Source organism: Herpailurus yagouaroundi, unplaced genomic scaffold (assembly GCF_014898765.1).
Source record: "Herpailurus yagouaroundi ecotype Mexico unplaced genomic scaffold, PumYag 438, whole genome shotgun sequence".
In the NCBI taxonomy this organism is placed as follows: Eukaryota; Metazoa; Chordata; class Mammalia; order Carnivora; family Felidae; genus Herpailurus; species Herpailurus yagouaroundi.
The window spans coordinates 1,137,922-1,163,542 of NW_024412655.1; the positions used below are offsets into that span (position 1 = coordinate 1,137,922).

Sequence of the window (25,621 nt, forward strand, 5' to 3'; positions counted from 1 at the left end):
AAGGACAAAACAAGTGCGTTTATTACAGGAACATTCTCAAACGACACCAGAGATATTCACACAGGTGGATGGGATGGAGACGAACTTCTGAGTGGTGTCCCCACGCACTCAGGGTGGCGCCTTCTCGCTCCTCGGGGCATGTGCACGCTCGCGCCTGCCTGGTCACCAGAGACTGATGACCCCTCCCCACTGCGGGCTACAGGAGACCTCCACAAAGGAGGCTTCCATCTGTGGCCGCGCACCCCATCGGTGACAGTCCCGTTCTCACAGCAGGAAGAACGGTTCCCGTTCCACAAACACAACCCCACCCCCCACCCCCATTAAATGCAGATGGCCTCAGCTGCCACACACGGGCCAGGTGGGGGCGCTAGGTGAGGATGTCGTGGGCCTGGTGCTCCACCAGCATCTCCATGCTCCTGACGTCGGTGCACCAGAACTCCAGGCGGTCCTTCATGCCCGCGATCTGAGGCAAACCAGGACCACACGGTGTTAGGACACTTGGGAATCACAGCACCCGACAGGGCGGCTGTACGTTTCCAGCCAATTCTTTAGGGCAGCACTAATAAACAGGGCATCGGAGCTGGGGGAGTGGGCTACGTGAGACGGGCTTATCCCAGTCAATTCTTATCACCAGGACATTAAAAAAAACTTGCATGAAAGAAAACAGGCAAGAATAGAGGAAATCCACAGGATTAAATTTAAAGCAAATACGAACAAGATGGATCTGAGCTCAAACCACAGAACTAGGAACGCATTTGATCAGAGCACCAATTTGAAGATTAAAAGGCAGCATCAGCACAACCAGCCCTGTTATTACGATAAGCTTTTAAGTGCAGGGTTCAAACCCCAGGCTTGCACTAAATTCGGTTCTTTGAAAAACCCTCAGTCCCTACAGCAGTAAGATATTCTCTGAAATCCCTTTGTCAATACCGCTTTCTTCCTAAATGGCTGCCATCCAAGCGAAACTAAGACAGCACAGACACAATCCAAAACACCCACAAAGGTGAACTATGTGTTCCAGTCACATTACCTGTTGCAAATCCAACACGCGGGGCTGCACCCAGGTCATGTGAACCCGCTTATCCACTTCATCAATACTGCCTTTCACCAGCCCCACTGAGAGCGCCTTCATCACCAGCAACTCCACCTGTGCAGAGAGGGGCTCGTGTAAGACACCCCGAGGCCTGCGAGTACACACCAGCCGGCCCTGAAATATGGGGGAACAAGACACTGTCTTTTGTGGTCTGGAGTCTAGGGAGCCGTGCTCACAGGAGCCCTGACCCGTCCAGGTAGCAGCTGTACCACTGGACCATCCAGAGTCCAATAACCTGTACCTCGTTCACGGTGATTTTAGCACTTTTGGCAATTTCTTCAAAAGTGAGTTGTCTGTGATTGGCAGGTCGTGTGAAAGTCATCTGAAAAAAAATTTTTGCTTGTTAACTACTTTTCCAAATAGAAATTGTCAGAGAACTGACTGATAGGAACGTTTTTGTCAATACTTGTTCTGAAAACCTAGATCTTATTAGTGAACCACACACTAAACTCTTCCTTTAGGTTAGTCGTGTATCTCATTAAGAACACGCTTTCCACACTTAGCTTACGGCAGTCGTTCACACAGCGAGCGGTTCCTGGGTGCCTGCTTACCTCCATGAGGCACAACAGCTGAATTTTCCTCAGAAGCTGGGCTTCATTGGCTGCCAAGTCAGGCTGTAAAGTAGAAAGCATCAGTTACCCAACCTGGGCTTTGAAATTCTACAACAGAGTGAACACAAAGAATCTTTGCAGGTCCAAACACCTTACGCTGAAGATCACGGAGGCTCACTTTTCTTAGGAAACCATTAGAAGGTGCACCCCGGAAATGTCATGCTCCCACACAAGGCATTTACGAGGTTTACAGACACCAGGGGGCACCTGGTTTACAGACACCAGGTGACTTGGCACAAAGAAAGGCAGGGAAGGACCCATCCTGTGCCTGAGCAGGTCCAAGTGTACTGCCTGCTCCGTCAGCTCTGTGTAAGGGGAGCCTCTGAGGAACACACTCCTTACGCTCCAGGGGCTTGTTCTGAACTGAAAGAGCAGGTTATTAATTTATAATGAAAACCGGCCTTATCATGAGAACCATGCCCTCTGCGTGACCTGTAGTCACCCTACAGGTAGGTCACAGGTCACTGCTGAGCACAGAGACAAGAAAGGAGAAGGGGTTACCGGATTCAAACATTTAGGAACTCACACCCCAACACAGGCAGAGCCAGCAGGGAACTGGACAGGTCAGGCTCTTCAGAAAGAGCCCACTCGCCCCAGATGGGCTCTTGCTGCCTAGACAGGTGCCGCAGGCACACGGCTCTAGTTTTCTTAACTTTCTACGGCTAGCCATCTTTCTTTCCAAGTGGCACAATTTTTTCTTTCAGAGATCAAAATACAGACTACAGTTAGGATCGACTGGACTTGCTTTCTGCCTCTTCACAGTCCGTTTGTATCTACTCGGCTCTGTTATGTGTGAATTCTACAAGTTTATTTTGAACTTTGAGAAAACTGAAGCTTTAGAAAAGTACGAAACAGTAATACAACCATGATCCCTATCACTATGAACATTTTAGCAATTTTGCTTCTCACAGTTTCATTTGAAAAAGAATAAACTTACTATTAAAGCTCAGGTCCTTGTTAAACACCTCTCCTCCCTAATTCACACCTCCCAGAGGCTCCACTCCTTGCCCGGCGCCCTCTCCCCTGCTACCTCTTTTCCTCTGCATTGACTGCCCCGCCATCCCCTGCACTGACCCCTTCCTCCCATCCACTGCTTCTGCCCTGCGCAGACCGTCCTGCCTTCCCTCACCCTGGGCTCTCCCCGACTCTCATCATTCACTCACTTGAGCCTCACATACCCTACTGCAATTCAGCAACATGCTAAAAGCTTCCTTTTCCTCTGCTGAATATACTCTTCTCATATTCTTCCCTTGGCTAAATTCCACTCACACCTAAGGTCAGACACAGAGCATGGCTTCTTTGGGGCAGTCCTCTGTGATAGCCCTTTCGCCCAGATGACACTCCCCTATTCTATCAGAGTAGCTGAGTTACTACTCTAACTAGCCACTTAACCACCTGCTCTATGAGAGCAAGACTGGCTCGTCTTAGTCTCCTGTCTCCCCAGCGGCTGGCGTGTAGAAGGTGCAAGTCAACATCTGTTAAATAAACAGACGCAAGGAAGGAGAGCCAGGAGCATGTAGGAGTGCTCAGCCGTCCTTCCCATGGCTGACCTGCTGGCCCCAGGAGGTCTTCAGGGTCTGGAATCTCTCTACGTTGCCACTGTTAAAGGCATAAAGGGTGTCAATCAGCCACTGGCGGTCGGTGTTCCTCAGTGATTCCAGCACGGGGTGCATGAGCTGTGAGGACGAGACAGTTAGCTGGCAAAGAAATCAGTCTCCCCCTTGTTAAGAAATCTGTGACCAGGGTCCACTTACGAGTTCTCCAAAGTTAAAAACTCCCTCGCCAAGAAGTCCTGCTAGTCCCAGCGTGAAAGCTCTCTCCTGCTGCTCAGACACTACGGCAACAACACATCTCCAGTGACACCCCAGTTACAAGAATCAGTCCTGCTTGGCTTTAAAACTCTCATAAAAAAGAAACCATTCCCTGTAATGGTTATATCACAAAGCCTTAACGTTAGTCGTCTCTTTTAAAGTACCATATCAGCTCAAGTTATACCTGGAACCGCATACACAGGTTTTGTGGGAAAGACATTCATTCACTTATTTCTACCTAAATAAGTGAATCGATTTACATTTTCAGCTCATCTACTTCCTGGAGTAGCAGGTTCCTTATACCTCTTGTTTCCTATGGAAGTGATACCTCTCATTTATCTTAAAGTCCCCTCATTCGGCCTCTTTTCAGACTACAGTCTTCCTTTCCCATACAACAACTCCCTATTCTCTTGACCACATCAGCTGTGCTTTCCAACATATTTTTCTTGAGCTGCAGGAACTGCATCTAAAAACTGCACTAACATCTTTAGGCGTCGCTGGTCTCCACAGCTTCAATGGTGTACTGTGAGAAACACCCAAGAGGCTCAAATTTCTTCTTTAAACACATACTCCTCGCACTTTCCCCAAAACTCATTGTTCATTTTGCTTTGCAAGTGATTTTCGTAAGTAAGTTATTCCCCTGGGTCTTGTGCGGTTTTTGGAACACGACTCTCAGGTACAGGGTGGCGGCGCGCCCTTCGTGCTGTAGGGGTCGAGGGACTTGCATCGCTGCGCTTCTCACCAAGGCCTCTGACTCAGAGAGCCGGGAAGACTGGGGAAGGGACGGTGAAGGGCTATAGGGTGCAGGCTCATCTCAACTCAACGCTGAAGGCAGACACCTGTAAAAACTAACACTCTCATGGCTCTTTCCAGCCTATCACCACGTGGGCTTTCCTCAACAAGGGATAGATACACTGGAGGAATTTCTGAGGCCTGCTACCACGCCCCGAGAGTGAGCTCTCACGACACGGACTCTAACGGCCCCATGTTACCTGGAAGATCCTTGATGTCGACACAGCCTAGAAACCGCAGAGCATCTTTGTAGTAGGATGCGTGGTTTCCGATTGTTTGATAGTATTTACTAGAGAGATCGTAGAAACGACTGTGAACTGATGTCACGCCAGGGAGGTTGTTGAGCATCTCTTCAACGTCTTCAATTGTCTCCTACGTGCAGGAAACAAGATCACCTTTCTTTGTAACTTAAGACATTTTTAAAGAAATGTATGACGAGATGAAAAGCATAAGCCACAAAGATCGATAGATTTGAGTACATTAAAATGGAAAACGTCAGTTCACCTAAAACACAGAAAAAAGAACAAAGACAAGCTATAGACTGGGAAAAGATATTTACTGCACGTGAAACCCACGAGGGCATATGGCCAAAGTTATATAAAGAACTCTTATGAAACAACAAGTGGCAAGCAACACAGAAAAAATGAGCAAAAGAAAAGATGTTAATGGCAATTTACAGAAGTGGAGACATGAACGGAGTGGTCAATAAACTACCAGCAATCAAGAAATGCAAATTAAACCCCCAATGAGATGGCATTTCACCTCCATCAGATCGCCAAGAATTAAGTGGTCTGAAAATACCAAGTGTCGAAGATACGGAGCTCTGCAAGTGCTCGTACGGTGCTAGGGGGGTGCGAGCTATCTTGGAGAAAAGTTTGGCAACATCTAGTAAAAGTGGAGGGTATACACCTTATACCTGTAGCCTCACCTCCAGGCATATGTCCCGGTGAGATTCTGCCCATGTACACAAGGAACCAGGCATAGAAATGCTGATAATTAACATCACTATTCGCAGTAGAAAAGAGAACCTTGAATCCCTTCCATAGGAAGGAGACTGGATATGCAGGCTATGAGACAGTTACACAGTGAGATACCAAACAGTAAAAACGAATTGGTCCCAGGCACCAACACGATGACTCAAACCTCACACTGAGCCACCAACTGAAAACAATACTACACATCACTTAGACCTGCACATCCCCATCTAGTGAGCATCAGGAAACACACAAGTACGAGGAACACCAAGCACGTGTGCGGGAGCACTGCTGGTGCAGGAGCGTGCACGGGGGCCTGGCAGCTCCATTCCCAGGTTGCTTCACTCCCTGGCTGGGCAGGGCACGTGGATGCCCACGACAGCATTCTTTATAGTACTTTATGGATTTCAACACGCCTTAAATATTTCCAAGCAAAATGTAGTAAGTATGAATGCAGGCTAGGACTGGGCAGGAATAAGAAACAGTAAGTACAGGGACACCTGGGTGGCTCAGTCGGTTAAGCCTCCGACTTCGGCTCAGGTCACAATCTTGCGGCTCGTGGGTTCGAGCCCCGCATCGGGCTCTGTGCTGACAGCTCAGAGCCTGGAACCTGCTTCAGATTCTGTGTCTCCCTCTCTCTCTGCCCCTCCCCTGCCCACTCTCTGTCTCTCAATAATAAATAAACATTGAAAAAAAATTAAAAAAAAAAAAGAAACAATAAGTAGTATTATTTTAGGGCAATGAGAACATTAACACTTACCCTGATATTTTCTTTAATATTATGGTTACCAAAAAACCCCAAACCAAGACCAAAATAAACACATGTAGTCTCTGGTTCAACAAAGAGGACTGACAACATAAGTTGGTCTTACTGCCACTCCTATCCACATCTGTCTCCCAAATTGCACTAAAATTAAAATAAAAAAGAGACGGGAAACTTAACAATGATGAGGAGGCAGAGAGGGTGGAGGAGCAGCGTACGATATGACCTGTCATGGTAAGTGGGCCGACACCCGGATAGTGAGAACCTGGGTGCCGGGGACAGTCTGAGGCTGTCTGGATGCGTCCTGCTGACGGCTGTGCTCACCCAGGACAGTGCTCTTTCAAGGGGAACAGGCCTCGTACCAGCAAGTTACCCTCAATAGTTTTGAAAAACAAAAACTACACACACAGAGTAATACGGCAAAGAAGTGAAATGTCCACAATGGGAGTGTGAGGGAGGGGTATAGGAAAGTTCTTTGTGCTATTTTTGCAACTTTTCTAGAATTTAAAGTTACTTTAAAAGTTAAAATGGAAAAAAAAGGATTTTTCTCCTATAGCTCCAAACAACTTTTTATTTATTTATTTTAAATGTTTATTAATTTTTGAGAGAAGGTGAGCACAGCAGGGACAGAAAGAGAGGGAGACAGAGGATCCAAAGCAGGCTCCATGCTTTTAGCAGACAGCCTGATGCGGGGCTCAGACTCACGAACCATGAGACCTGAGCCCAAGTCGGACGCTCAACCGACTGAGCCACCCTGGTGCCCTTCTAAACAACTTTTTAAACCCAAGGGAATCTCTTATGGCAACCTTACCTTTGTAACCTGTAGGTCCCCGATGTTTAATTTCAGAGCTCCAATTGCGGTTTTACACAGGATCACTGCCTCATCACTGCTTTTCACCTGAAGACGTCAGAAACAAAAGAACCTGAGAAGTGTGGGCAGGAGACTAACAAAGCAAGGCCATCTGCGTACTGGCTTAACTGACATGATCAGAGACACAGTAGTCTCTAAAAGGTGTGCACAGCGACCACAGACACGAGCTGTAAGTCACACGTATTCTAAAAGTCTTGGCCCAGGCTTCACATTTACCTTTTCACGAGTCTTTTCCAGAAAAGTAAGAGCCACGTTGGGATCTAGAAAAGGCAGAACAATGTGAGAAGAGCCACCATCACAGTATCTTTAGAGACCGGTTCCGGTTCCTACCAGTGAGGACACTTAGGTAGGATAACCTTTAGGGTTAGACCGTAAATATAATAAAAACCTAACTTAGAATCTGGTATTTTCTATCAAAATGTAAAAGTTCAATTAACTTACATTTCCAAAGAATTTGAATTACCACTTGGATCTGCTCCTTTATGAAATAAAGTCAGACTCACCAGTCATCTGTCTAACTACGTGAAGAATGATTTCTACCAGGGACAAAGGATTCACCCTGAAATAAAAACCACCGGTTTTTGAGTGTCAGTAGTATCAATGTTTCCATGTTCAAAGTCAAAAGCTGACAAAGGTATTTTACCTGTGTTCAAATTCACTGATGAAGTTTTCATAAAGCTGTGGAACCAAAACATGCACAGTAATTACAGGATGTCTTTCATTCTGCAAAATCAAACAACCAAAATGCCCACCATATAGCAGGCGTTGCAGAAATGTTTGCGAGTTGATAGGAGACCCATATTTGGGCTTATTAATCACGAATGGATTACTGAAGACAGCTGTGCTTTTTTTTTGGAATTAGATACCTGACCTATAAGGATCTCATAAAGACCAATTCCTATATTCTTTCTCCAAAGTACTCTAAGCAAAACAAACTATCTGTTTAAAAGATTCACTAACTTTCAGATTTTAGAAGATTTTAGGCTATATTGCCAAATTTACAAGCCATTCAGCAAACACTTGATCACTTACTCAGACCTTTTGCCAGGTACTGCAAACACAGAATATGTAAAATAAAAGACAGGCTTTCAAGGATTTCTGGCTGAGGAGAGCAGACTCGTAAACAAAGAACTGGCAATATCGTGAGTTTACAAGCGAGGAAAAAAAACAGCACACAGGTGGACCAACCCAAAGGAGAGGTTCCAAAAGTTATTCCAGAAATGGTGATAACTGAGTTTTAGGGAAGGAAGAGCAGTTAGACAGGTGAACAGATTTGGTACGGGGGAGGAGGCAGTTGGGAGAACATTCCAGCAGGAACAAACGTGTAGAAGCACTGAAGAAAACACTGCGCATGTGTTAGCAGCACTCTGATGGACACAGACAGGAAGGCACTGGGGCTTGTCCTTGCCCTGAGGTCAAATCTGAACCGGTGGAAACACATGCTCACACTTCTGCTTTATAACAAGACTAGGGGGAAGGCGGGGGGAGGGAGGGAACAGAGCGAGGGAGCAACGGCAGTTAGGGTGGACAGAGGGTCTGAGAGGTTTGCTGGTCACAGGGAAGGGGAGCTAAATGACTTCTGAGCTATGGCTGGGTAACTGGGCAAACGGAGCACCCCATGTGGGCAAAGTGGGAAGAGGGAGCCTCAAGATGAGGTCAACTTGGATAAGTAGAGTCCACAGTTCCTCTGGGTTATGAAGACAGAAAGATGGAAATGTCCCCGTGAAAGAAAATGTGGGTATATGCCCACACACTGTGGGATATTATTCAGCCATAAAAAGAAGGAAATCCTGCCATTTGTGACAACATGAATGAAACTGGAGGGTGTTTTGCTTAGTGAAATAAATTAGAGACAAATACTGTATGACCCACTTCTAAGTGGAATATTAAAAAACTGACCTCATAGATACAGAGAACAGATTGGTGGTTGACAGAGGCAGGGGGTCGGGGGGTGCAAGAAATGGGTGTGAAGGTGGTCAAAAGGTACAAACTTCCAGTTATAAGAGAATTCCTGGGGATATAACTTATAGTATTGTAACTATAGTTAACAACACTGTGTTGTACGTTTGAAAGTTACTAAGAAAAGCAGATCATAACAGTAGCCATCACATGGGGTGCCTGGGTGGCTCAGCAGGTTGAGCATCTAACTCTCGATTTTGGCTTAGGTCTCGATCTCACAGTTTGTGGAATCGAGCCCCGTGTCAGGCTGTGTGCTGATAGCGTGCAGCCTGTGTGGGGTTCTCTCCCTCTTTCTGCCCCTTCCTCGCTTGTGCTCTCTCACTCTCAAAGTAAATAAACTTAAAAAATGTCATCACAAGGAGAAAAAAAGTGTGAGATGGATGTTTAGTAGACTCACTGTGGTTATTTTCCGTATAAACATATACCAAACCATTACATTGTATACCTTAATAATAAAGAGAAATATGCCAATTATTTCTCAATAAAACCTGGTGCGGGGGGGGGGGGGGGATGTGTGTGGGTGGGAAATGTCCCTGAAGCAGCCAGTGAGTTATTTAAATCTGGCACCCAGCAAAGAGCCATCTAAATAAAATGGCTTTTTCATTACAAAGGACTATTTTAAAGATATCTTCTCCAATAAGAGAGTATTTTCAACTTTTCTGATACCCATTTTAATTTATGGAATTACCTAAACCACAAACCCCTCCAAAGAAAAAAGAAACTCAAAATTACTTCTGGTGACTGCAAATTCATGAATACTATCTCTCTGAAAGTTAGCTGGGCTGGGTCCCAACAATTTTTAGAGGTTTACTTGCCCACTGAAATAGTAAACTCAAATCTGCTGACCTAAGTGTTACGTTACCATGGGGTTGAGGAAATATTTTGCTCCGGGTAGAAAGTGATTTAAAGGCAAGAAAGCAAAGGTTGGAGAGGAATAATCATGAATGTCCATTGCTATGATATAGAACCTTAGGAAACAAATTGTAAGATAGCTCTAATTTATCATTTTTTCCACATAATCCAGAAGACAGAATGCCAAGCAAAATCTTTAGGTTTACAGATGAATAGAAGTTCCTTTGAGTAGTAAAATGTCCAATTGGCAGATATAAAACACAGGAAAATCTTTAGATCCCCAGTCGTGGAGTAAGAAGGTGGTAAGCTTCACTGTAAACACATATAAAGTAATGCATCCAGGGCAAATAACTCAAGTTATCACGAACTACCTTTTGGTTTCCATGCAGGCATAAATCTCGGATTCTTTCAGAATCCAAGAGAAAGGCATCAAAGAGAAAGATGTCAGCGAGAGGTTTCCAAGAGGAAGAAACTACCAGTGAACAACTGGTGGGGGTTTGTCAGGGAGTGTGGGGAAGGCTGGGGCAGAGAATATTTTTCTTTCCTTTTTCTGTTGTCAAATGCTAAAAGTGCTACACTACAGAGGATTCCCCCCAAACCTCCCCACCTCCAAGTGAAGCAGGAAAGGGGCTCGATCTTCCACACTACCCAAGAGAAAGCCTCTGGGCAAGCAAGCAGAATCCGTGGGAGTGGAGGAAGAGGTGCGATCAACCGCTACCCGTAAGATTCCTGCGGTTATCTTCCACTACGTCCTACCCTACCCCCCAAATGATTCTGAACTTTCTATTTCCGAATGAGTTTCCAAAAGCACAGTAAGATACAGGGCATGCTATGCTATAAGACGGCATTTTAAGCTGGGATTTCAGAAGAAGCGAGACTGTGTTTGAAGCCTCTTCTACCACTTGTTAGCTGTGATATCTGGCAAATTACTCAATCCCTTAGTGTTAGCTTCTACATCAAGTAAGTAGGATTATCTCCCAAGTTGTCACGAGGAATAAACGAGTAAATGTACAAAGTCCTTATGAGACTACCCGACGTACAGTGACTGCTGAATAGTTATAGTGTGTTATTACTACAAAGCCCACCTATTATTTTTAAAAGTCCTTGAGCAAGTTTATACAGTCTGACCTAGCATGGCAGATCATTTACCTTAATGAGGCCATCTCCTTGGGCAAAGCATGGGTCCTGCACAAAATCAAGCACCTGAAGTGTCAGTTGATGCCACAACCTGAAAAACATAAGGCTCTTAAGACCTATGAACCAATATCCAGTCACAGACACCTTCAGCCTTGATGGTCCTATCACATAACACATATTAACTGGTTTCTATTTGTAACAGGAAGACAGCTAACACAGATGCTACTAAACCTGTGTTCCTCTCTTGGTTCTGCTGTTCAATGGTGATGCCACCCTGGAGAATATCTTAGATTACCTCAAAGAGTTATTGTGAGCTTTGACTGAAAACAAGAATTTGGGATCACACATATATAAGCTGAAATCCTGGCTCTTCTACTTAGTAGTTGCGCATCTCAGGGAAGGAGTTTAGGTGAAATTGTTTCCTCTCCTGTAAATGGGATGAATGAAGGATTAAATGGGCAACTGAAGGGCACCTGGGTGGCTCAGCTGATTAAGCATCCGACTCTGGATTTCGGCTCAGGTCATGATCTCAGGGTTCCTGAGTTCAAGCATCACATTGGGCTCTGTGCTGACAATGCAGAGCCTGCTTGGGATTCTCTCTCTTTCCTTCTCCCTCTGCTCCTCCCCCGCTTGTGTTCTCTCTCTCTCTCTCAAAATAAATAAACTTAAAAAAAATTAAAAAAGCAAATGGGCAAATCAATAAACCTCTGGAAAAACGATAGTACATTCGAAACCAAACTCTAATTTTTAAGAATGCACAAAAAAAAAGAAAAAAGAAGAAAAGAAAAAAAAAAAGCTTTGAAAAATACAAAGTGCAATTATTTGCCAAACACTAAGAATTTTCTCTCAAAAACGCTAATAGCAGAAGGCCACTGAACATCATGCAAACATGTATTCATTTTCTACGTAAAAGGCATTATGCTCAACGCTAGGGTTCTTAACAGGGAAGTTATCACAGCAAGTGTGCTCTCCTGTGGAACAATGCTAGCAAATTATTCTAGCCACTTAAGAGGTCAGTGCTGAGCAACAGAGAATTTGTCATAAAACTCATCTCGTTATAAAACTCAAACTCAGAGCTCTTCTTAGGGGCACAAAGCCCAAGATGAAGTGCAATGGCAAGTAGGAACCGGGAGTGGGGAGAAGCGGCTGAAAGCAGAGTGTAACCGCTTGCAGAATCAAAAGGGGAAAAAACTAAAAGTGCACTTGTTTCTGGTTTATCCGCTGCAGACCGCTGAGAAACGGCACGGAGGCCGTCGACTATACGGGGCAAGTGCAAGGCACCAGGATCTGTTATTCGGCACGGATGGCAGCCTGACCCTGAAACGGTGTTTGCTTGTTTGACTGGAATCAAGGGCGGAAAGCCTTCAAAGCCCTGAACGCTTTTCATAAGAGCAGGGGAAGGGAGTTCAGAAACCCAAGTCCCAGCCCCTGAGTCAGGAAGGCAGGGAACCCTAGGCCCCAACACTGTGCCTATGGCTCTGCTCCTCAGTCCTCGGGGGCTGTCACCCCGTCTTCCTCCACAGCCTTGCCGCCCCGGGCTCCTCGGCGCACCTCCCCGGCCTAGCCTGCCCCCACTCTCCCCACACGGGTCTGGGCACCCTCAGTCCACAAGGTCCCGCCCCTCCCCGGCAGCCCCCTCGCTCTCCCAGCACTGGGGCCCGGGGCCCCTCGGCTGGGCGCTCACTTCTTCGTGTAGAGCTCCTCCAGACGGTGCCACACGGCGGCCTGGCCGGGCCCGGAGCTCTGGCTCTGCTGCAGAAAGCCAGGTACGTCCTTCATGACGGCAGGAAGACCCTGGGACAGCCGCACTTCGGAGGTGTCAGCGCCGCGGGGATGGCCACCGGAAATGCTCACTCACTTCCGGCGCCGCGTCGCGCGAGGCAGGCCGGGAGCGTCCCCGCGGCCTGCGGCGCCCGCTGGTTGTCAGGGTAACCGCGCCCTTGCTTTGGAAGAAATTCTCTGCAGGGTTTGTACCGGATTTCCCGCGCAGCTGGCTGTGCCCTTGAGTACGAGGGCCTGGTGGCCCTGTGATGGAGGGCCATCGACAGGCTTTGTGGCCTCGGCCTTTGTGACCAGCAGTTTCTCGTCTCAAACGGGGACCATAATAACAGTAACTCCTGGCGGTAGGAAGCGCTCGCCAAATGTTACCATCACCCTCCTGATTGAAAACGGCGGGACAGCAGGTTAGAGAAATGCAGGCTCCTGGTTTGGTGTCCAGGGCCAGAGGCGGGAGCTCAGCAGGCTAGGAAGCCGCCCCCACCTGGCGTCCATCCCAACCTGGGCTCGCGGGGAGGGGCGCGCGGCGGAGGCGGACACGTGGCCCTCGGGGACAAGGTCGCGAGCGGGCGGCGGAGCAGCTGGGACATGGCACGGTGGGTTCGGCCTGCTCTTTGCGCCCTCAGGCTCTGGGGCCCGGCAGGTGAGTGGGCCTCGGTCGGTGGGCGCGGGCCGGCAGCCTCTGGGGTGGGGCGCGGCGGGCAGGGCCCAGGGTGGGGACGAGCACCTCCGCGCAGGCGAGTGGCTGCGGTTCAGTTCCCGGCGAGCGCGGGCGCCGTGCTTTCCCTGCGTGCGCGGCGGGGCACTGCAGAACCTGACATGTCAAGTTCCTGTTCACGCAGCTCAGTGGATATTCCAGAGGCCGCCGTGGCATGTTTCTTGTTTCTTCTCACGGGATTTAAAAAATTCTTTTTTAATGTTTATTTATTTTTGAGAGAGAGAGAGAGAGAGAGAGAGAGCGAGAGAGCGCGCGCGAGCGCGTGCGATTAGGGGAGGGGCAGAGATAGAGACAGAATCCGAAGCAGGCGCCAGGCTCGGAGCTGTCAGCACAGAGCCTGATGCCGGGCTCGAACTCACCAATGGCAAGACCATGACCTGAGCCAAAGTCAGATGCTTAACCAACTGAACCACCCAGGCGCCCCTTCTCCTGGGTAGTTTTGATGTGTATAAGCAACACTTGTATGTTCATAGTTGACACTTTGTACCTTGCCTTTTATATTTAGCAATATGTCTTGGGAGTTACTCTCTTTTTTTTTTTTTTTTCAACGTTTATTTATTTTTGGGACAGAGAGAGACAGAGCATGAACGGGCGAGGGGCAGAGAGAGAGGGAGACACAGAATCGGAAACAGGCTCCAGGCTCTGAGCCATCAGCCCAGAGCCCGACGCGGGGCTCGAACTCACGCGAGACCGTGACCTGGCTGAAGTCGGACGCTTAACCGACTGCGCCACCCAGGCGCCCCGGGAGTTACTTTCATCTCACACATAAACGCTTTCTCAGTCTTTTATACTGATCTGTAGAATTCCTTTTTTTAATTTGTTTTTGTTTCTGTTTTTTTGTATGACTTTTTATTGGAACCACCAGATCTGCCCCAACGAAGAGCTCCCCAGGCCCTGTCGCGCCTTACAAGAAAGGGCTTAGGGTCAAGGAGGAGGGAACTGTTGCTCCAGTCCCCACAGAGGGAGGTCAAGATCTAGTCTCCGCTTCTTGGTGACCATTCAGATTCCTCCCACTGCCTCTGTCCCTGCTGGGGAAACTGAGGATGCACCGCCCTGCCCTAGGTTGGGGGTGGGATCTGTAGAATTCCATTCTATTGATGCTTCATAATGTATTTAATAATTTTCTTATTTAAGTAGTTTGTAATATTTAGTTATTAGGAATAATGCCGAGGTTCATTGTTTGTACTCACTTTTTGGATAAACTCCTAGTAGTGGAAATCCTGGGTCTAAAGATATATACATTTTTATTGTTCCCCATGCAGTAATTGTACATTTTGGGATCTTTGCTGTTAACCTTAAAAATAAAATGTTAGTTATTGCCAGCAAAATGGATTTATTCAGGAATAGCAGAGAACTCCAAATGAAGACTAGAAAGCTATGGCAAAACCATAGGCAAGTCCTAGGCACAGAGGAGAGAAATGGTGTTTTACAGAGGAAGGGGGATGGGGCTTGGGAAGTCTGTTACAAGCAAAAAGTCCTCCGAAATAAACTGGGAGCTGGAGTGTAGTGCTTCTCATTGGCTGGGCTGGGCTGGCCTCTCATTGGCTGGGCTGTGATGGTCCCTCATTGGCTGGGTTGTTGGGGGAGAGGGAGGGGAGAAAACCCTCCTTCCTCACTCTGGGCTGTGAAGCCCAGGTTTTTTTCCCCATTGGGAATGCAAAGGACTGCGGGGAGTGAGGGGGGGGAGTGAGGGGGTGGGGGGGGGGGGGGAGGGGGGGGTGGTGAGGGGTGCGTGTGAGAGCTCCTCCTGTTCGTCTCCACCGCGTGTCAGTCAGGTTTCCTTTACATCATTGCCTAGAAATTGAATATACATATGGGAATGTCTTAAAGGCCCACAGTTATTAAGAAACTAACTTAAATGCCCAATAATGAATTAATACTTAAGTAATGGTACATCTACTTGATGCAACCTTACACAGCTACTAAATGTTGGTGAGGAGTTTAATAGATACCCAGGGGGTTTTCATTTATCCAAGAAACCTTTATTGTACTGGCCAGGTGTCCCACCAAAGTAACTCAGTTCTGACTCTACCTGCCTGAAGAAAGCACCACAGGTGAAGGACTCAGTCCCACAAGCCCGCCCCCAGTTCAGACTCCAATCCAGGTTGTCTCCTGTGCTTCTGACTCACCAGCTATTAATTGGTTTCCATGACCCCCTCCTCTGGTTCTGTTAATTTGCTAGAGCAGCTCACAGAACTTGGAAGACAAGTTGACTTACTAGATTGCAGGTCTATTACAAAGAATATTAAAGGATATGAATGAACGGCCAGATGTAGAGATACATAGGGTGAGGTGTGCAAGGGTCCCTGGACCCTTCTGCACGTGAGTCACCAACCTGGAAGCCCTCAGGACCCCCTCCTTTTGCGTTTTTATGGAGGCTCCAAACCCTCTAATCATAGTTGGCTCCTCCTGGCACCCAGCCCCCATCCTTAGGGCTCTTCCAAAAGTCTCCTCATGGACACAAACCCAGTTGTGGTGTAAAGGGGCTGTTTATGCGGAACAGGACACCCACTTCACCCTCATGGCTCCGAAGGGACTTCAGGAACTGAGGATGGGAGACCAACTGTTGTAACAGAAGATGTTCCCTTTTCTCTTAGAGACTCCAAGGGTTTGGGGATGAAGACCAAAAACATATTTATTCTAAATCACAATGTTACAACTTTAAAAAAATTTTTTTAACGTTTATTTATTATTGAGAGACAGAGAGAGACAGAGCACGAGCATGGGAGGGGCAGAGGGAGGAGGAGACACAGAACCTGAAGGAGGCTCCAGGCTCTGAGCTGTTAGCACAGAGCCTGACGTGGGTCTCGAAGCTACAAACCCAGCGAGATCATGACCTGAGCCAAAGTCAGATGCCCAACCGACTGAGCCACCCAGGCGCCCCATATTACAACTTTTTAAATTCCTTTTGTATTTCTTATAATAAGTTGCATTTGGGAGGAATGTAGTAAATTTTTTGAAGGAAGACTATAGGGGAAGAGTTGTTTTAGATGCTGTGTAAAGTGGGGTGTTTACTAGGTAGAGCTTGAGCCAGATGATTTTCTTTTCTTCCCGACCATCTGGCCAGTTTTCTTTAGAAAATTTCCTTTGGAAACCTCCTCAACTTGCACTCAGAAGAACTGCTTGACAGGTGCTTTCATGCAAGTCTCCGATGCAGCAGACCGTCCTTTAGGGTCTGTGGGCATCTCTGCAGGAGTGTGGGGAGGAGGGGAAGCACTGTGTTCTCTACTGTATTTTCTGTACTTTCTGCTGGGAAAGATCTGCTATAGATCTTCTTAATAAGCAAGATTGTAAAGAATCATTTCCTGCTCTTGACTTGAGCCTCTGAGGCTCAGGGTGTTTGAGTGATGATGGGACATCAGAGCCAGGGCTCTGATTCTCCTTTGGGTGCCCTCAGCTCTGCACGCTTTCCTTTGTCATGTTCCTTGTTCCCTTTACTTACCTTTTAGAAATCTGTTCTTTTGAAAACCAAGATGATGCTTTGTATGCTGGGAGAGGCAACGACACAGAGGCAAGTGGACCGTGAGCAGCAAGCAAACCCCTGACCCCAGAGTGGAGTGTGCAAGGCAGCACAGGGTCACTGCAGGAGAGGAAGGGGTGTCAGTCTCCCTAAAAGGAGCAGGAGCCCGACGAGGGCAAAGTGATTGCTCACTGGGGTTCAGCAGTGGCTTCATGAAGGAGCCTGACATTTGGTCCTGGCCTTGCTGTGGGAGATTTGGACATGCTGAGGTGGAGAAAGGTCATTCAGGCAGGAGCTGATTTTAGGGCATATACAAGAGCTAGGGAGTCGGTTGTTTGGCTGAACCGGGGGGGGGGGGGTAGGTACGCGGGCATCGGGGGGGCTGAAAGTGTCACTGGGGTGGGTATGCTGTGCTAGGGTGGGGAACAGAGCTTCAGGGGAGACCTGAATTGGTTTCGTAAGGGGCAAAAGAACACAAAGACAACATGCAGGAGAGTAAGTTAGGGCCACACTCCTAGAAGATACACTCTGAATTGTCCTGATGTGTATCTGAGATGTGCTTTTAGGGTGCTTATTTCTTGCCTGTATCACAAAAGAGTAAAAGAAACACTCTCGGTTTCCTGTTTTTATGTCTGTATTCACTTTAGACTCATCACTCATTTGGGGAGGGTTGTCGGTTCCATCTGTTGAATCTCTTTTCCCATCAGGGTGGAGGAGTCTCTATCCGGAAGTCAGAGATGTCCCGGGGAAGGGTCATCAAGGGCCTTCCCCTGGAAGAACAGACGCGGTGGCCGCCAGCCTTTGGGGTGTGAGAAAGGCGTCCTGTGCAGTGGGGCTGGCAGCCCTGAACTCTGGGTGAGTTGCCAGGAGATGTAGGAGTCATGCAGCTCGGTTAGACGCCAAGCAGGGGCCTGAGCGGCAGATCAGTAAACCCGGGAGGCCTTACCAGGCCCATGTGAGGTGCGGCTCTGGTGCCCCATATTTCCCACAGCTGCAGCCTCGCCTCAGTGGGATGTGTTCAGACCGTGCTATCGGCTTTGTGTTAGTTGTATTGCTTTGTTTTCCCTTCCTGTTGCTTTCTGAGCGTCCAAGTCCTGAGGCCTCGCTGGAGCCTGTGATTTGTTTATTGTGTCTGGCTCTTTTTTCCTATGGCAGACCATCTCCTATTCCTGATACTTAGCCCTGTGAGTGTTTTGGCTCCTGGCTTCTGCGGGTGACTTGAGAAGTCTTCCGGTGCTTTGCAGAGAGAGCCTGGGCTGAGTGTGCCCACCCCCTTACCTTGGTTGTGGGGTTCCTTTGGCAGCTGCATAATATGAGCAGCTTCCTGAACAGCTGCAGACGTTGAAGATCAAGTCTCTGTGGCAGTGTGAATCCCTAGCTGCCAGGGCATGTTTCTTTCTGGAATGGTCTCTAGAACCACTTTTCCTCCTGCTAAGATTCGGTGTAAAGCCTGGGACATTTAGCTTTCTTTAAAGGTCACTGCCTGTTTGTCACATCTCGGGTGTGCTACAGTGTATGGCTCTGCAGAGAGCGTGTCCAGAGCCCCCCACAGAGCCCCCACACCTCTGGTGAGCAACCGTCTTCTTTTCACACTGGCATTGGGTAACAGGAGTTAAGACGTGACGCGTTCCTTGTTTGCACAGGTCTGACCTGATTTTTTTTGCTCCCAAAGAAGTTTTGATTTTTAAGTTGAGACTTCTTTCTCTTTCAGCCCAGTAGTCATCGATGATGAGGAAGTGATCATCTGGGGGGGACAGGAGGGAAGTGTATGGTCATTCTCCATGGTGGGGGTCATGGCAGGGCTAGCATGAGCTTGACTGTCACAGTCACCTGGCCACTCTCCTTTTCTGTCAGCATTACAGGTGGAAGAAGACCTATATCTTCTTCTGCTAGTGCCTCAAGCATCTTTGGAAGCGGAGGCAACGGCAAGGAGAAGCTCTTTCTCCAGGACATAGCTGAGCTGATTCGAGCCGGAGCCTGCCAGAAGGCAGTGGTCATGGTGGGGGCCGGCGTCAGCACGCCCAGCGGCATTCCGGACTTCAGGTGCCCTGCAGTGCCTAGCTAGATCCTCCCTCGCCACCCTGGTCCGCTGCACGGCCCGCCTCACGGGGCTCAGGGCGTCTTGCCCCTCCTTGCAGGTCTCCAAGGAGCGGCCTGTACAGCAACCTGCAGCGGTACGACCTCCCATACCCTGAGGCCATTTTCGAGCTCACTTTCTTCCATCACAACCCCAAGCCCTTTTTCGCTCTGGCCAAGGAGCTGCACCCCGGGAGCTACAGGCCCAATGTCATACACTATTTCCTCCGCCTGCTCCACGACAAGGGGCTGCTTCTGCGGCTCTACACACAGAACATCGATGGGCTCGAGAGAGGTGAGCTCTCCACCTGTCCACGCCTCTTCTTCTGCAGGGACCGCTTCTCCCCTCCCCTGTGACTCATTTCAAGCCGGCTTGTTTTGCCTTCATCCCTGACAGAAATGTCCACTGTGTGTTTAAGGGCCACTGTCGGGACCTCTTTGGTGGACCTGATGCCTTGACATACTTGTTGGGCTATGAGTGTTGGATAGAGCTAAAGGTGACACTTGAGAGCTTTAGTTTGCTAATCTGATATGACGATTTCTTTTTTTTTTTTTAATTAAAACATTTTTGTTAATGTTTATTTATTTTTGAGACAGAGACAGAGCGTGAGTGGGGGAGGGGCAGAGAGAGAGGGAGACACAGAATCCGAAGTGGGCTCCAGGCTCCGAGCTGGCAGCACAGAGCCCGACGCGGGGCTCGAACTCACGAGCCCTGAGATCGTGACCTGAGCCGAAGTCGGACGCTCAACCGACTGAGCCACCCAGGAGCTCCGGTGATGATTTAGTTTTCAAGAAATTTATTGTGAAATGTTTTGAGCACAGAAAAGTAGAGAGAACGTAACGAGCCCTCACGTCCTCCTCACAGCCAGTCCTCACTTCATCTGTGTCTTCTTTCCCCCACCTTTTCTCTCACCCCGTTATTTTGAGCAGATCCCTCGCATCATAAACTTAATCTGTAAACAATCTGTAAGTACTTCAGTGGGTAACTCTAGAAAATAAAGATTCAAAAATCATAACTACGATATCGTAACTACGATATCGAAGAAATCACTATTAATGCCTTAGAATTACCAAACTCTGTGTGTAATGATTTCCTGACTGTCCCGAGGGCGGCCACAACCAGTGATTGACAGATCGTACTGGCTGCTGACCGCATCTTAGAGAAGCATGGCTGAGCCTTTCTCTTATGGGCAGATTCCAACGAGTGCTGACTCTTAGCGAGCCAGCATCCGCTCAGCCAGGCTGCAGACATCTGGTGATTTGAAGAAAGTAGTCTCCTCAACTCCAGGAAAATAATCCCTTGCCAGAAGGATTCTGCAGCTTGCAGCCCCATAGGCAGCAGTGGAACCCCTGTGGGGGCGGCCTCTTCTTCTGGAGTTGCAGCAGGCAGGCCCGTGCGAAGGCGCGAGCTCTGGCTTGTGGGCTGTAGCGTATGGAGATTTATGACCATGGCGGGGATAGCGGAAGCCACTTGCAGCTGGGACTGTCTGTCCACCCACAGCCCAGAAGCTGACAGCGAGAACAGACAACTGTCATAATAAGTTACCTCTGTTTTTCTATAGTTTTTTGGAAACTGTCTTTGTACGGTTTTTTCACTTTTACTGGGTATCTGTAGAATAGAAAATGTTTTCCTAGTTATCAAATATAATTTTATCTGAACTTACATCAAACTTGTTGACAGGCCTCGTTTTAACCTTGATTTGGCTCCATCGGTGCTCATTCTGGTCAGTGGGGCGTCATCTGGAGGTGGTGGAGGCAGGGACACCAGGCTCGCACGAGGGCTGTGACTGCCTCCGGGGACCTGCCAGGCTCGGAGCCATGCTTGGGGGCCTGTGCACCCACCCCAGAGCCAGCAGCACTTTGCTTTGGCTTGAATTTCAGTGGCTGGCATCCCTGCCTCCAAGCTGGTTGAAGCTCACGGATCCTTTGCCTCTGCCACGTGCACTGTCTGCCGAAGGCCCTCCCCAGGGAAGGACGTTTGGGTGAGTTGTCATGCTGGCCGTTCTCTCCCTTCTGCGGTGGGACTGATCCGGAGAAGTGACGTTTGGCAAGCGTTGTGCTAGAAGAACAACAGAACAGTAACGGTGTGAAATGTTTTTCTTTATTTGTAAATTGGAAAAGTGATATATGCCTGTCAAAAATTAAGAGATATGTGGGGAGATAAGGCATATGTAGGGAAATGGGGAAAATGTATTTCCCTTCAGCCGATTCCTACAGCCCACTTTACCAGTTTGGTATGTAATGTTACAAGCCTTTAAAAAAAAGGGGAGGGGCGTGGCACCTGGGTGGCTCAGTCGATTAAGAGACTGACTCTTGATTTGGGCTTAGGCCATGATCTCATGGTTCATGAGTTCAAGCCCCTTGTCAGGCTCCGTGTGGAGCCTCCTTGGGATTCTCTCTCTCCCTTTCTCTCTGCCCCTCCCCCACTCCTCTCTCTCCCTCTTTCTCTCTCACAAAATAAATAAATAAGCTTTAAAAAAATTAAAAAAAGGTATATATAAACATACATGACCATATCTGTGTACCTACGACACACAGTGACAAATTTTTTTTTTTTTTTTTTTTTAGCTACAGGATTATTAACCTTAATCTACAACCTGCTCTGTTACAGAACAAAATTTCATGGATTTATCGTGTCGATAACCACAGCTCCGCTTACTGTTTTTAGTAACTAGAGTAATACATTTAGCCATTCACCTACTGTGGGACATTTTTTGATGTTTGTGATTTTTACTATTAAAAATAATGCATCAGTGACGCTGATGCTTATACCCTTGTGTACTCCTGGCAATACTTCTGTAGGATGGGTTTCTCGAAGTGCAATAGGACAAGCTGGAAAATTTTAAATAAAGATGAAGGTCTGAAATATTGATGAGGTATAGGGCCTTGTCTTTTACTTTTCAATGATGTGAAATTCACATAACCGTAAAATTAAACATTTTTAAACCTGTTTTTTTTTTTAAGTTTATTTCTTTTTAAGAGAGAGAGAGAGAGAGCAAGAACAGGGGAGGGGCAGAGGGAGAGGGAGACACAGAATCCAAAGCAGGCTCCAGGCTCTGAGTTGTGTGCACAGAACCTGATGTGGGGCTCGAACTCACAAACTGTGAGATCATGACCTGAGCTGAAGTTGGATGTTTAACCAACTGAGCCACCCAGGCGCCCCCGTAAAATTAAACATTTTAAAGTATGTAATTCATTGGCATTTAATATATTCACAGTGTCGTGCAAACACCACCTCTGATTCCAGAACATTTTCATCACCCTAAAGGAAAACCCTTTACCCACTACTCAGTCAACGCTTCCCAGCACAATCCCTGGCAACCACTGATCCGTTTATTGTCTCCATGGTTTTGCCTTTTCCAGAATGTCAGAGTTGGAATCATACAGTGAGCAGCCTTTTCAGACTGACTTCCTGCACTTACTAAGATGCATTTACATTTCCTCCTTGTCTTTTCATGGCTTCATAGCTCATTTCTTTTTAGTGCTGAATAATATTCCCTTGTCTAGATGGACCACAGTTTATCCATTTATGTCCTGAAGGGCACTTTGGTTGTTCCTAGGTTTTGGCATTTATTAAGAAAGCTGCTGTAAACATCTGTGTGCAGGTTTTTGTGTGGATATAAGTTTTTCAGCTCATGTGGGTAAATACCAAGGAATCTGATTGCTGGATTGTATTGTAAGAGCATGTTAGCTTAGTGCCTTCCAGTGTGGCTGTACCATTTTGCATTTCCACCAGCAATGATGAGACCAGCATCTGGTGTCGTCAGAGTTCTAGAGTTTAGCTGTTGAGACAGGTGTGCGATGGTATCGTCTTATGCAATTCCATGATGACGTAAGTAATGGAATATCTTCTTTAAAAAAAATTTGTTTTTGTTTTGGAGAGAGAGCATGAAGTGAGCAGAGGGGCAGAGCGAATATTAAGCAGACTCCATGCTCAGCAGTGTGGAGCTTGATGTGGGGCTTGATCCCACGACCCTGGGATCATGACCTGAGCCGAGATCAAGAGTCTGATGCTCAGTCGACTGAGTCACGTAGGTGCCCCATGGAATATTTTTTCAAATGCTCATTTGCTACCTGTATATCGTCTTTGGCGAGCTGTGTATTTAGTTCTTTGGCCCATGTTTTAATTAGGTTGCTGATTTTCTTATTGTTGAGTTTTAAGAATTTTTTGTGTATTTTGTATAGCAGTCCTTTATCAGACGAGGATATTCTTTATCTGTGGAGGACAGGGAGAGACCAAAGAGGTGGCCACTCTAGGTTTGTAGGTGGCAGTTTAGTAAGTAAGAGAACTTATGTGCGAGGCTCCTCCTGGGCAGCAGCAAGACAACCAGATCCCTGCACCCACCTCCACATCTGACAGGTTTATAACGAGGCCTTAACTGGGCTCGGTCACGTCTACTGTGCACATCACCACCTCCAGGCTGTGTCCTTGAGCAGTCTCCGGGACGGGGAAGGCAAGTGGAACCCGCGTTCCAAGGACGGGGGAGTGGGGAGTGAGGAGCTCCCAGGTGCCGGGTCCAGGCCACAGGTCAACTGGCAGTTTCGTCTTTTGATGACCTTCCCCAATACTCAGTGGTGATTTCTTGCAAGTATTCTAGCATCTTGCCAAAACTTAGGCATCTGTTTCTTTAAATCCCTTCCAGGATGTTCCTATTAGGATGCTTTCATCCAGTGTTTGGCCCGACCCTCACCAACACGCGTGTGGACCCATTGATATAAATCTGAGCACTCATATTAGTGAATTTGAATAACTATGTTAAATTCTTCAGCAAATTTATGGGGTCTCAGTCACTTTAGGAAACTCTTTCACTATGGCTCAAAACTCAGCCTTAATCCAGGCAACGTAAGCAATGTGGCGTTCTTCGGGACCCCCAGCAGAGTTAACTGTAGAGGGGTAGGTATTAATAGGCTTGGGAGAGGAGGGGTGAGGAGAAGTTTGGAGGGAAAAGGAAGCTCAGCAAAAGGGTTAGAATGAGAGGTAGGTAGAGGGGGGTTGGGGACAGTGAGGAGAGAAGAGAGGGAAACGGTGCCAGAGGTGGGGCCTGAGCGCAAGGCCGCCCCACCTGTCAGGAGACAAAGAAGATGGGGAGGGGACAAGGCCTCAGAAGCCATGTGGACATCTTTCAATTGTTTGCCTGCCTCGGTTAGTTTACAAATAGTACTTTGCAAAAAGGCAGACTTTGAATCCAAAAACTGTTGGAAGCCTCAAGGTATCAATGAAAATAAGCATCCAATTCAGTTTTGACAATTTTAGAGCCCATGGCTGTCCGATTGAGTTGTGAGGAAGGGAATTTTGGGGAGCTCGAAAGTTCCCAATAATGGCCATTGAAGTTGTAAATTGTTTTTTGTTAAGTTAGTCCATATAAGAATGCACGTGAGGAGGGAGCACAGTTTTTAATCATGGAACCGGCGGGGCTCCCAGAAGAGTGGGGGCAGGGGCACCCTCAAAGCATTTTGATCACTGGAATCCCATTTCCCACAGGCTTTTCTCCGGAGCCAAGAGGAAAATTCCTGAACAGCACAGCCCCGGTAGGAATGGCCGGGCTCTAGAAAGGAGTCAGACAAAGGCCACATGAGTACTCTCTGAAAGGATGAAGCCTTAGAGCAGGTCCCGAATAAAGTCTGGAGAGCTCAAAACAGAGAGTGAAGCACAAATCCAGGCAAAAACTCACATTCAAACCCCAGGGTTGGTGAGGAAGCAGTGAGCCCAGCTGGCGCTGAGGGTGCCGGCACCTGTTTGTTTGCTCACCAGCCTCAGTCGCTGGGCGGGGTTGGGGATGTGTGTGTGGGTCCTTCCTGCATCCCACTTCTGACACCTAGTAATGTTTTCCTTAAAAATACCCCTTTCAGTTATTTTACCAGGGAAATGGGTTTATTCAGGAATAGTAGAAAATTGCTATTTGGGACAAGCAAGCTATGACAAAACTGTAGGCAAGTCCAGCCAACAAAGGAGAGGGACATTATTTGATGGAGAGGAGGGAGGGAGTTTGGAGGGACTGGAGAACCAGGTCATGGAGTTGATGTTGTCTTGCTTGCTGAGTCACTGGAGTGGTTGATTAGATGTAGGGGAGGTGGTGCATTTCTTCCCTGATTGGGCCTGTCATTGGTGGTTCTCTCCTGTTGAGGGTTCTTCTGTTGGGTCTACAGTTGACACTTCTTTGTGTGATTGATGGTGAGTGGTATGGCTCCTTCCAGCCTCCTGAGTCCACATTAGCAAGATCTCCCTGTGTTAATTTTCATAATGCTCAGCTGTTTGTTGAAGAGGAGAAATTTGGTTGACTGTGCTTATGTGAGTCTGCTTCTAGGGTTTCTGGTCTGGTCCTTCACTAGTGCCACAGTCTTGATTCCTTTTTTTTTTTTTTTTCTTTAAGTTTTTATTTAAATCCAGGTTAGGTAACACACAGAGTTATATTAGTTTCAGGTGTGCAATATAGTGATGAAACACTTCAATACATCGCCTGTTGCTCAACACGAATGTCCTCCTTAATTCCCATCCCCTATTTAGCCCATCTCTCAAACCCCTCCCCTCTGGTAACCATCAGTGTGTTCTCTGTAGTCAAGAGTCTGTTTCTTGGCTTGCTCCCCCCCTCTTTCTCCCTTTACTGAGAGCCATCTTTTATTTATTTGTTTTAAATTTATTTATTTATTTTGAGAGAGCACACATGACTGGGGGAGAGGCAGAGAGAGGGAGGGAGGCAGGCAGAGAGAGAGAGAGAGAGAGAGAGAGA

At 47.5% G+C, this 25,621-nt stretch overlaps 2 protein-coding genes across 8 annotated transcripts in view; one reads left to right on the top strand and one right to left on the bottom strand.

Annotated features, from left to right (window-relative positions):
- Window positions 1-12,718, bottom strand: PSMD13 (proteasome 26S subunit, non-ATPase 13). The gene is made up of 13 exons (XM_040464223.1): window positions 12,548-12,718; window positions 10,876-10,954; window positions 7,559-7,593; window positions 7,419-7,474; window positions 7,132-7,175; window positions 6,856-6,942; window positions 4,508-4,679; window positions 3,459-3,538; window positions 3,255-3,380; window positions 1,645-1,707; window positions 1,335-1,415; window positions 1,031-1,147; window positions 1-463 (listed from the first exon to the last, which is right to left on the bottom strand). Exons 1-13 carry the CDS (start codon window positions 12,640-12,642, stop codon window positions 368-370), a joined length of 1,131 nt encoding a protein of 376 aa, XP_040320157.1. The 5' UTR covers window positions 12,643-12,718; the 3' UTR covers window positions 1-367.
- Window positions 12,695-25,621, top strand: part of SIRT3 (sirtuin 3) — a 19,451-nt gene continuing 6,524 nt past the window's right edge. The window contains exons 1-5 of one of the 7 annotated variants that reach the window (XM_040464215.1): window positions 12,764-13,046; window positions 17,525-17,672; window positions 18,672-18,860; window positions 18,956-19,188; window positions 20,775-20,875. In XM_040464215.1, coding sequence (XP_040320149.1) covers window positions 18,814-18,860; window positions 18,956-19,188; window positions 20,775-20,875 — 381 coding nt within the window. In that variant the 5' untranslated portion in view covers window positions 12,764-13,046; window positions 17,525-17,672; window positions 18,672-18,813. Of the gene's footprint in view, window positions 13,283-17,524; window positions 17,673-18,671; window positions 18,861-18,955; window positions 19,189-20,774; window positions 20,876-25,621 lie in introns of all 7 variants that reach the window. The other 6 variants (XM_040464217.1, XM_040464216.1, XM_040464218.1 and 3 more) reach the window with 6 other exon arrangements.

What these genes read in the sequence shown, in the direction of transcription:
- PSMD13 (XM_040464223.1), bottom strand. Translation starts at nt 12,642, where the DNA reads ATGAAGGACGTACCTGGCTTTCTGCAGCAGAGCCAGAGCTCCGGGCCC. An exon ending in ATCAGTGAATTTGAACACAG is followed by an intron (nt 7,475 to 7,558) that starts GTAAAATACCTT and finishes TTTTTATTTCAG; the next exon opens with GGTGAATCCTTTGTCCCTGG. An exon ending in CTAAAATCACCGTGAACGAG is followed by an intron (nt 1,148 to 1,334) that starts GTACAGGTTATT and finishes CTCTCTGCACAG; the next exon opens with GTGGAGTTGCTGGTGATGAA.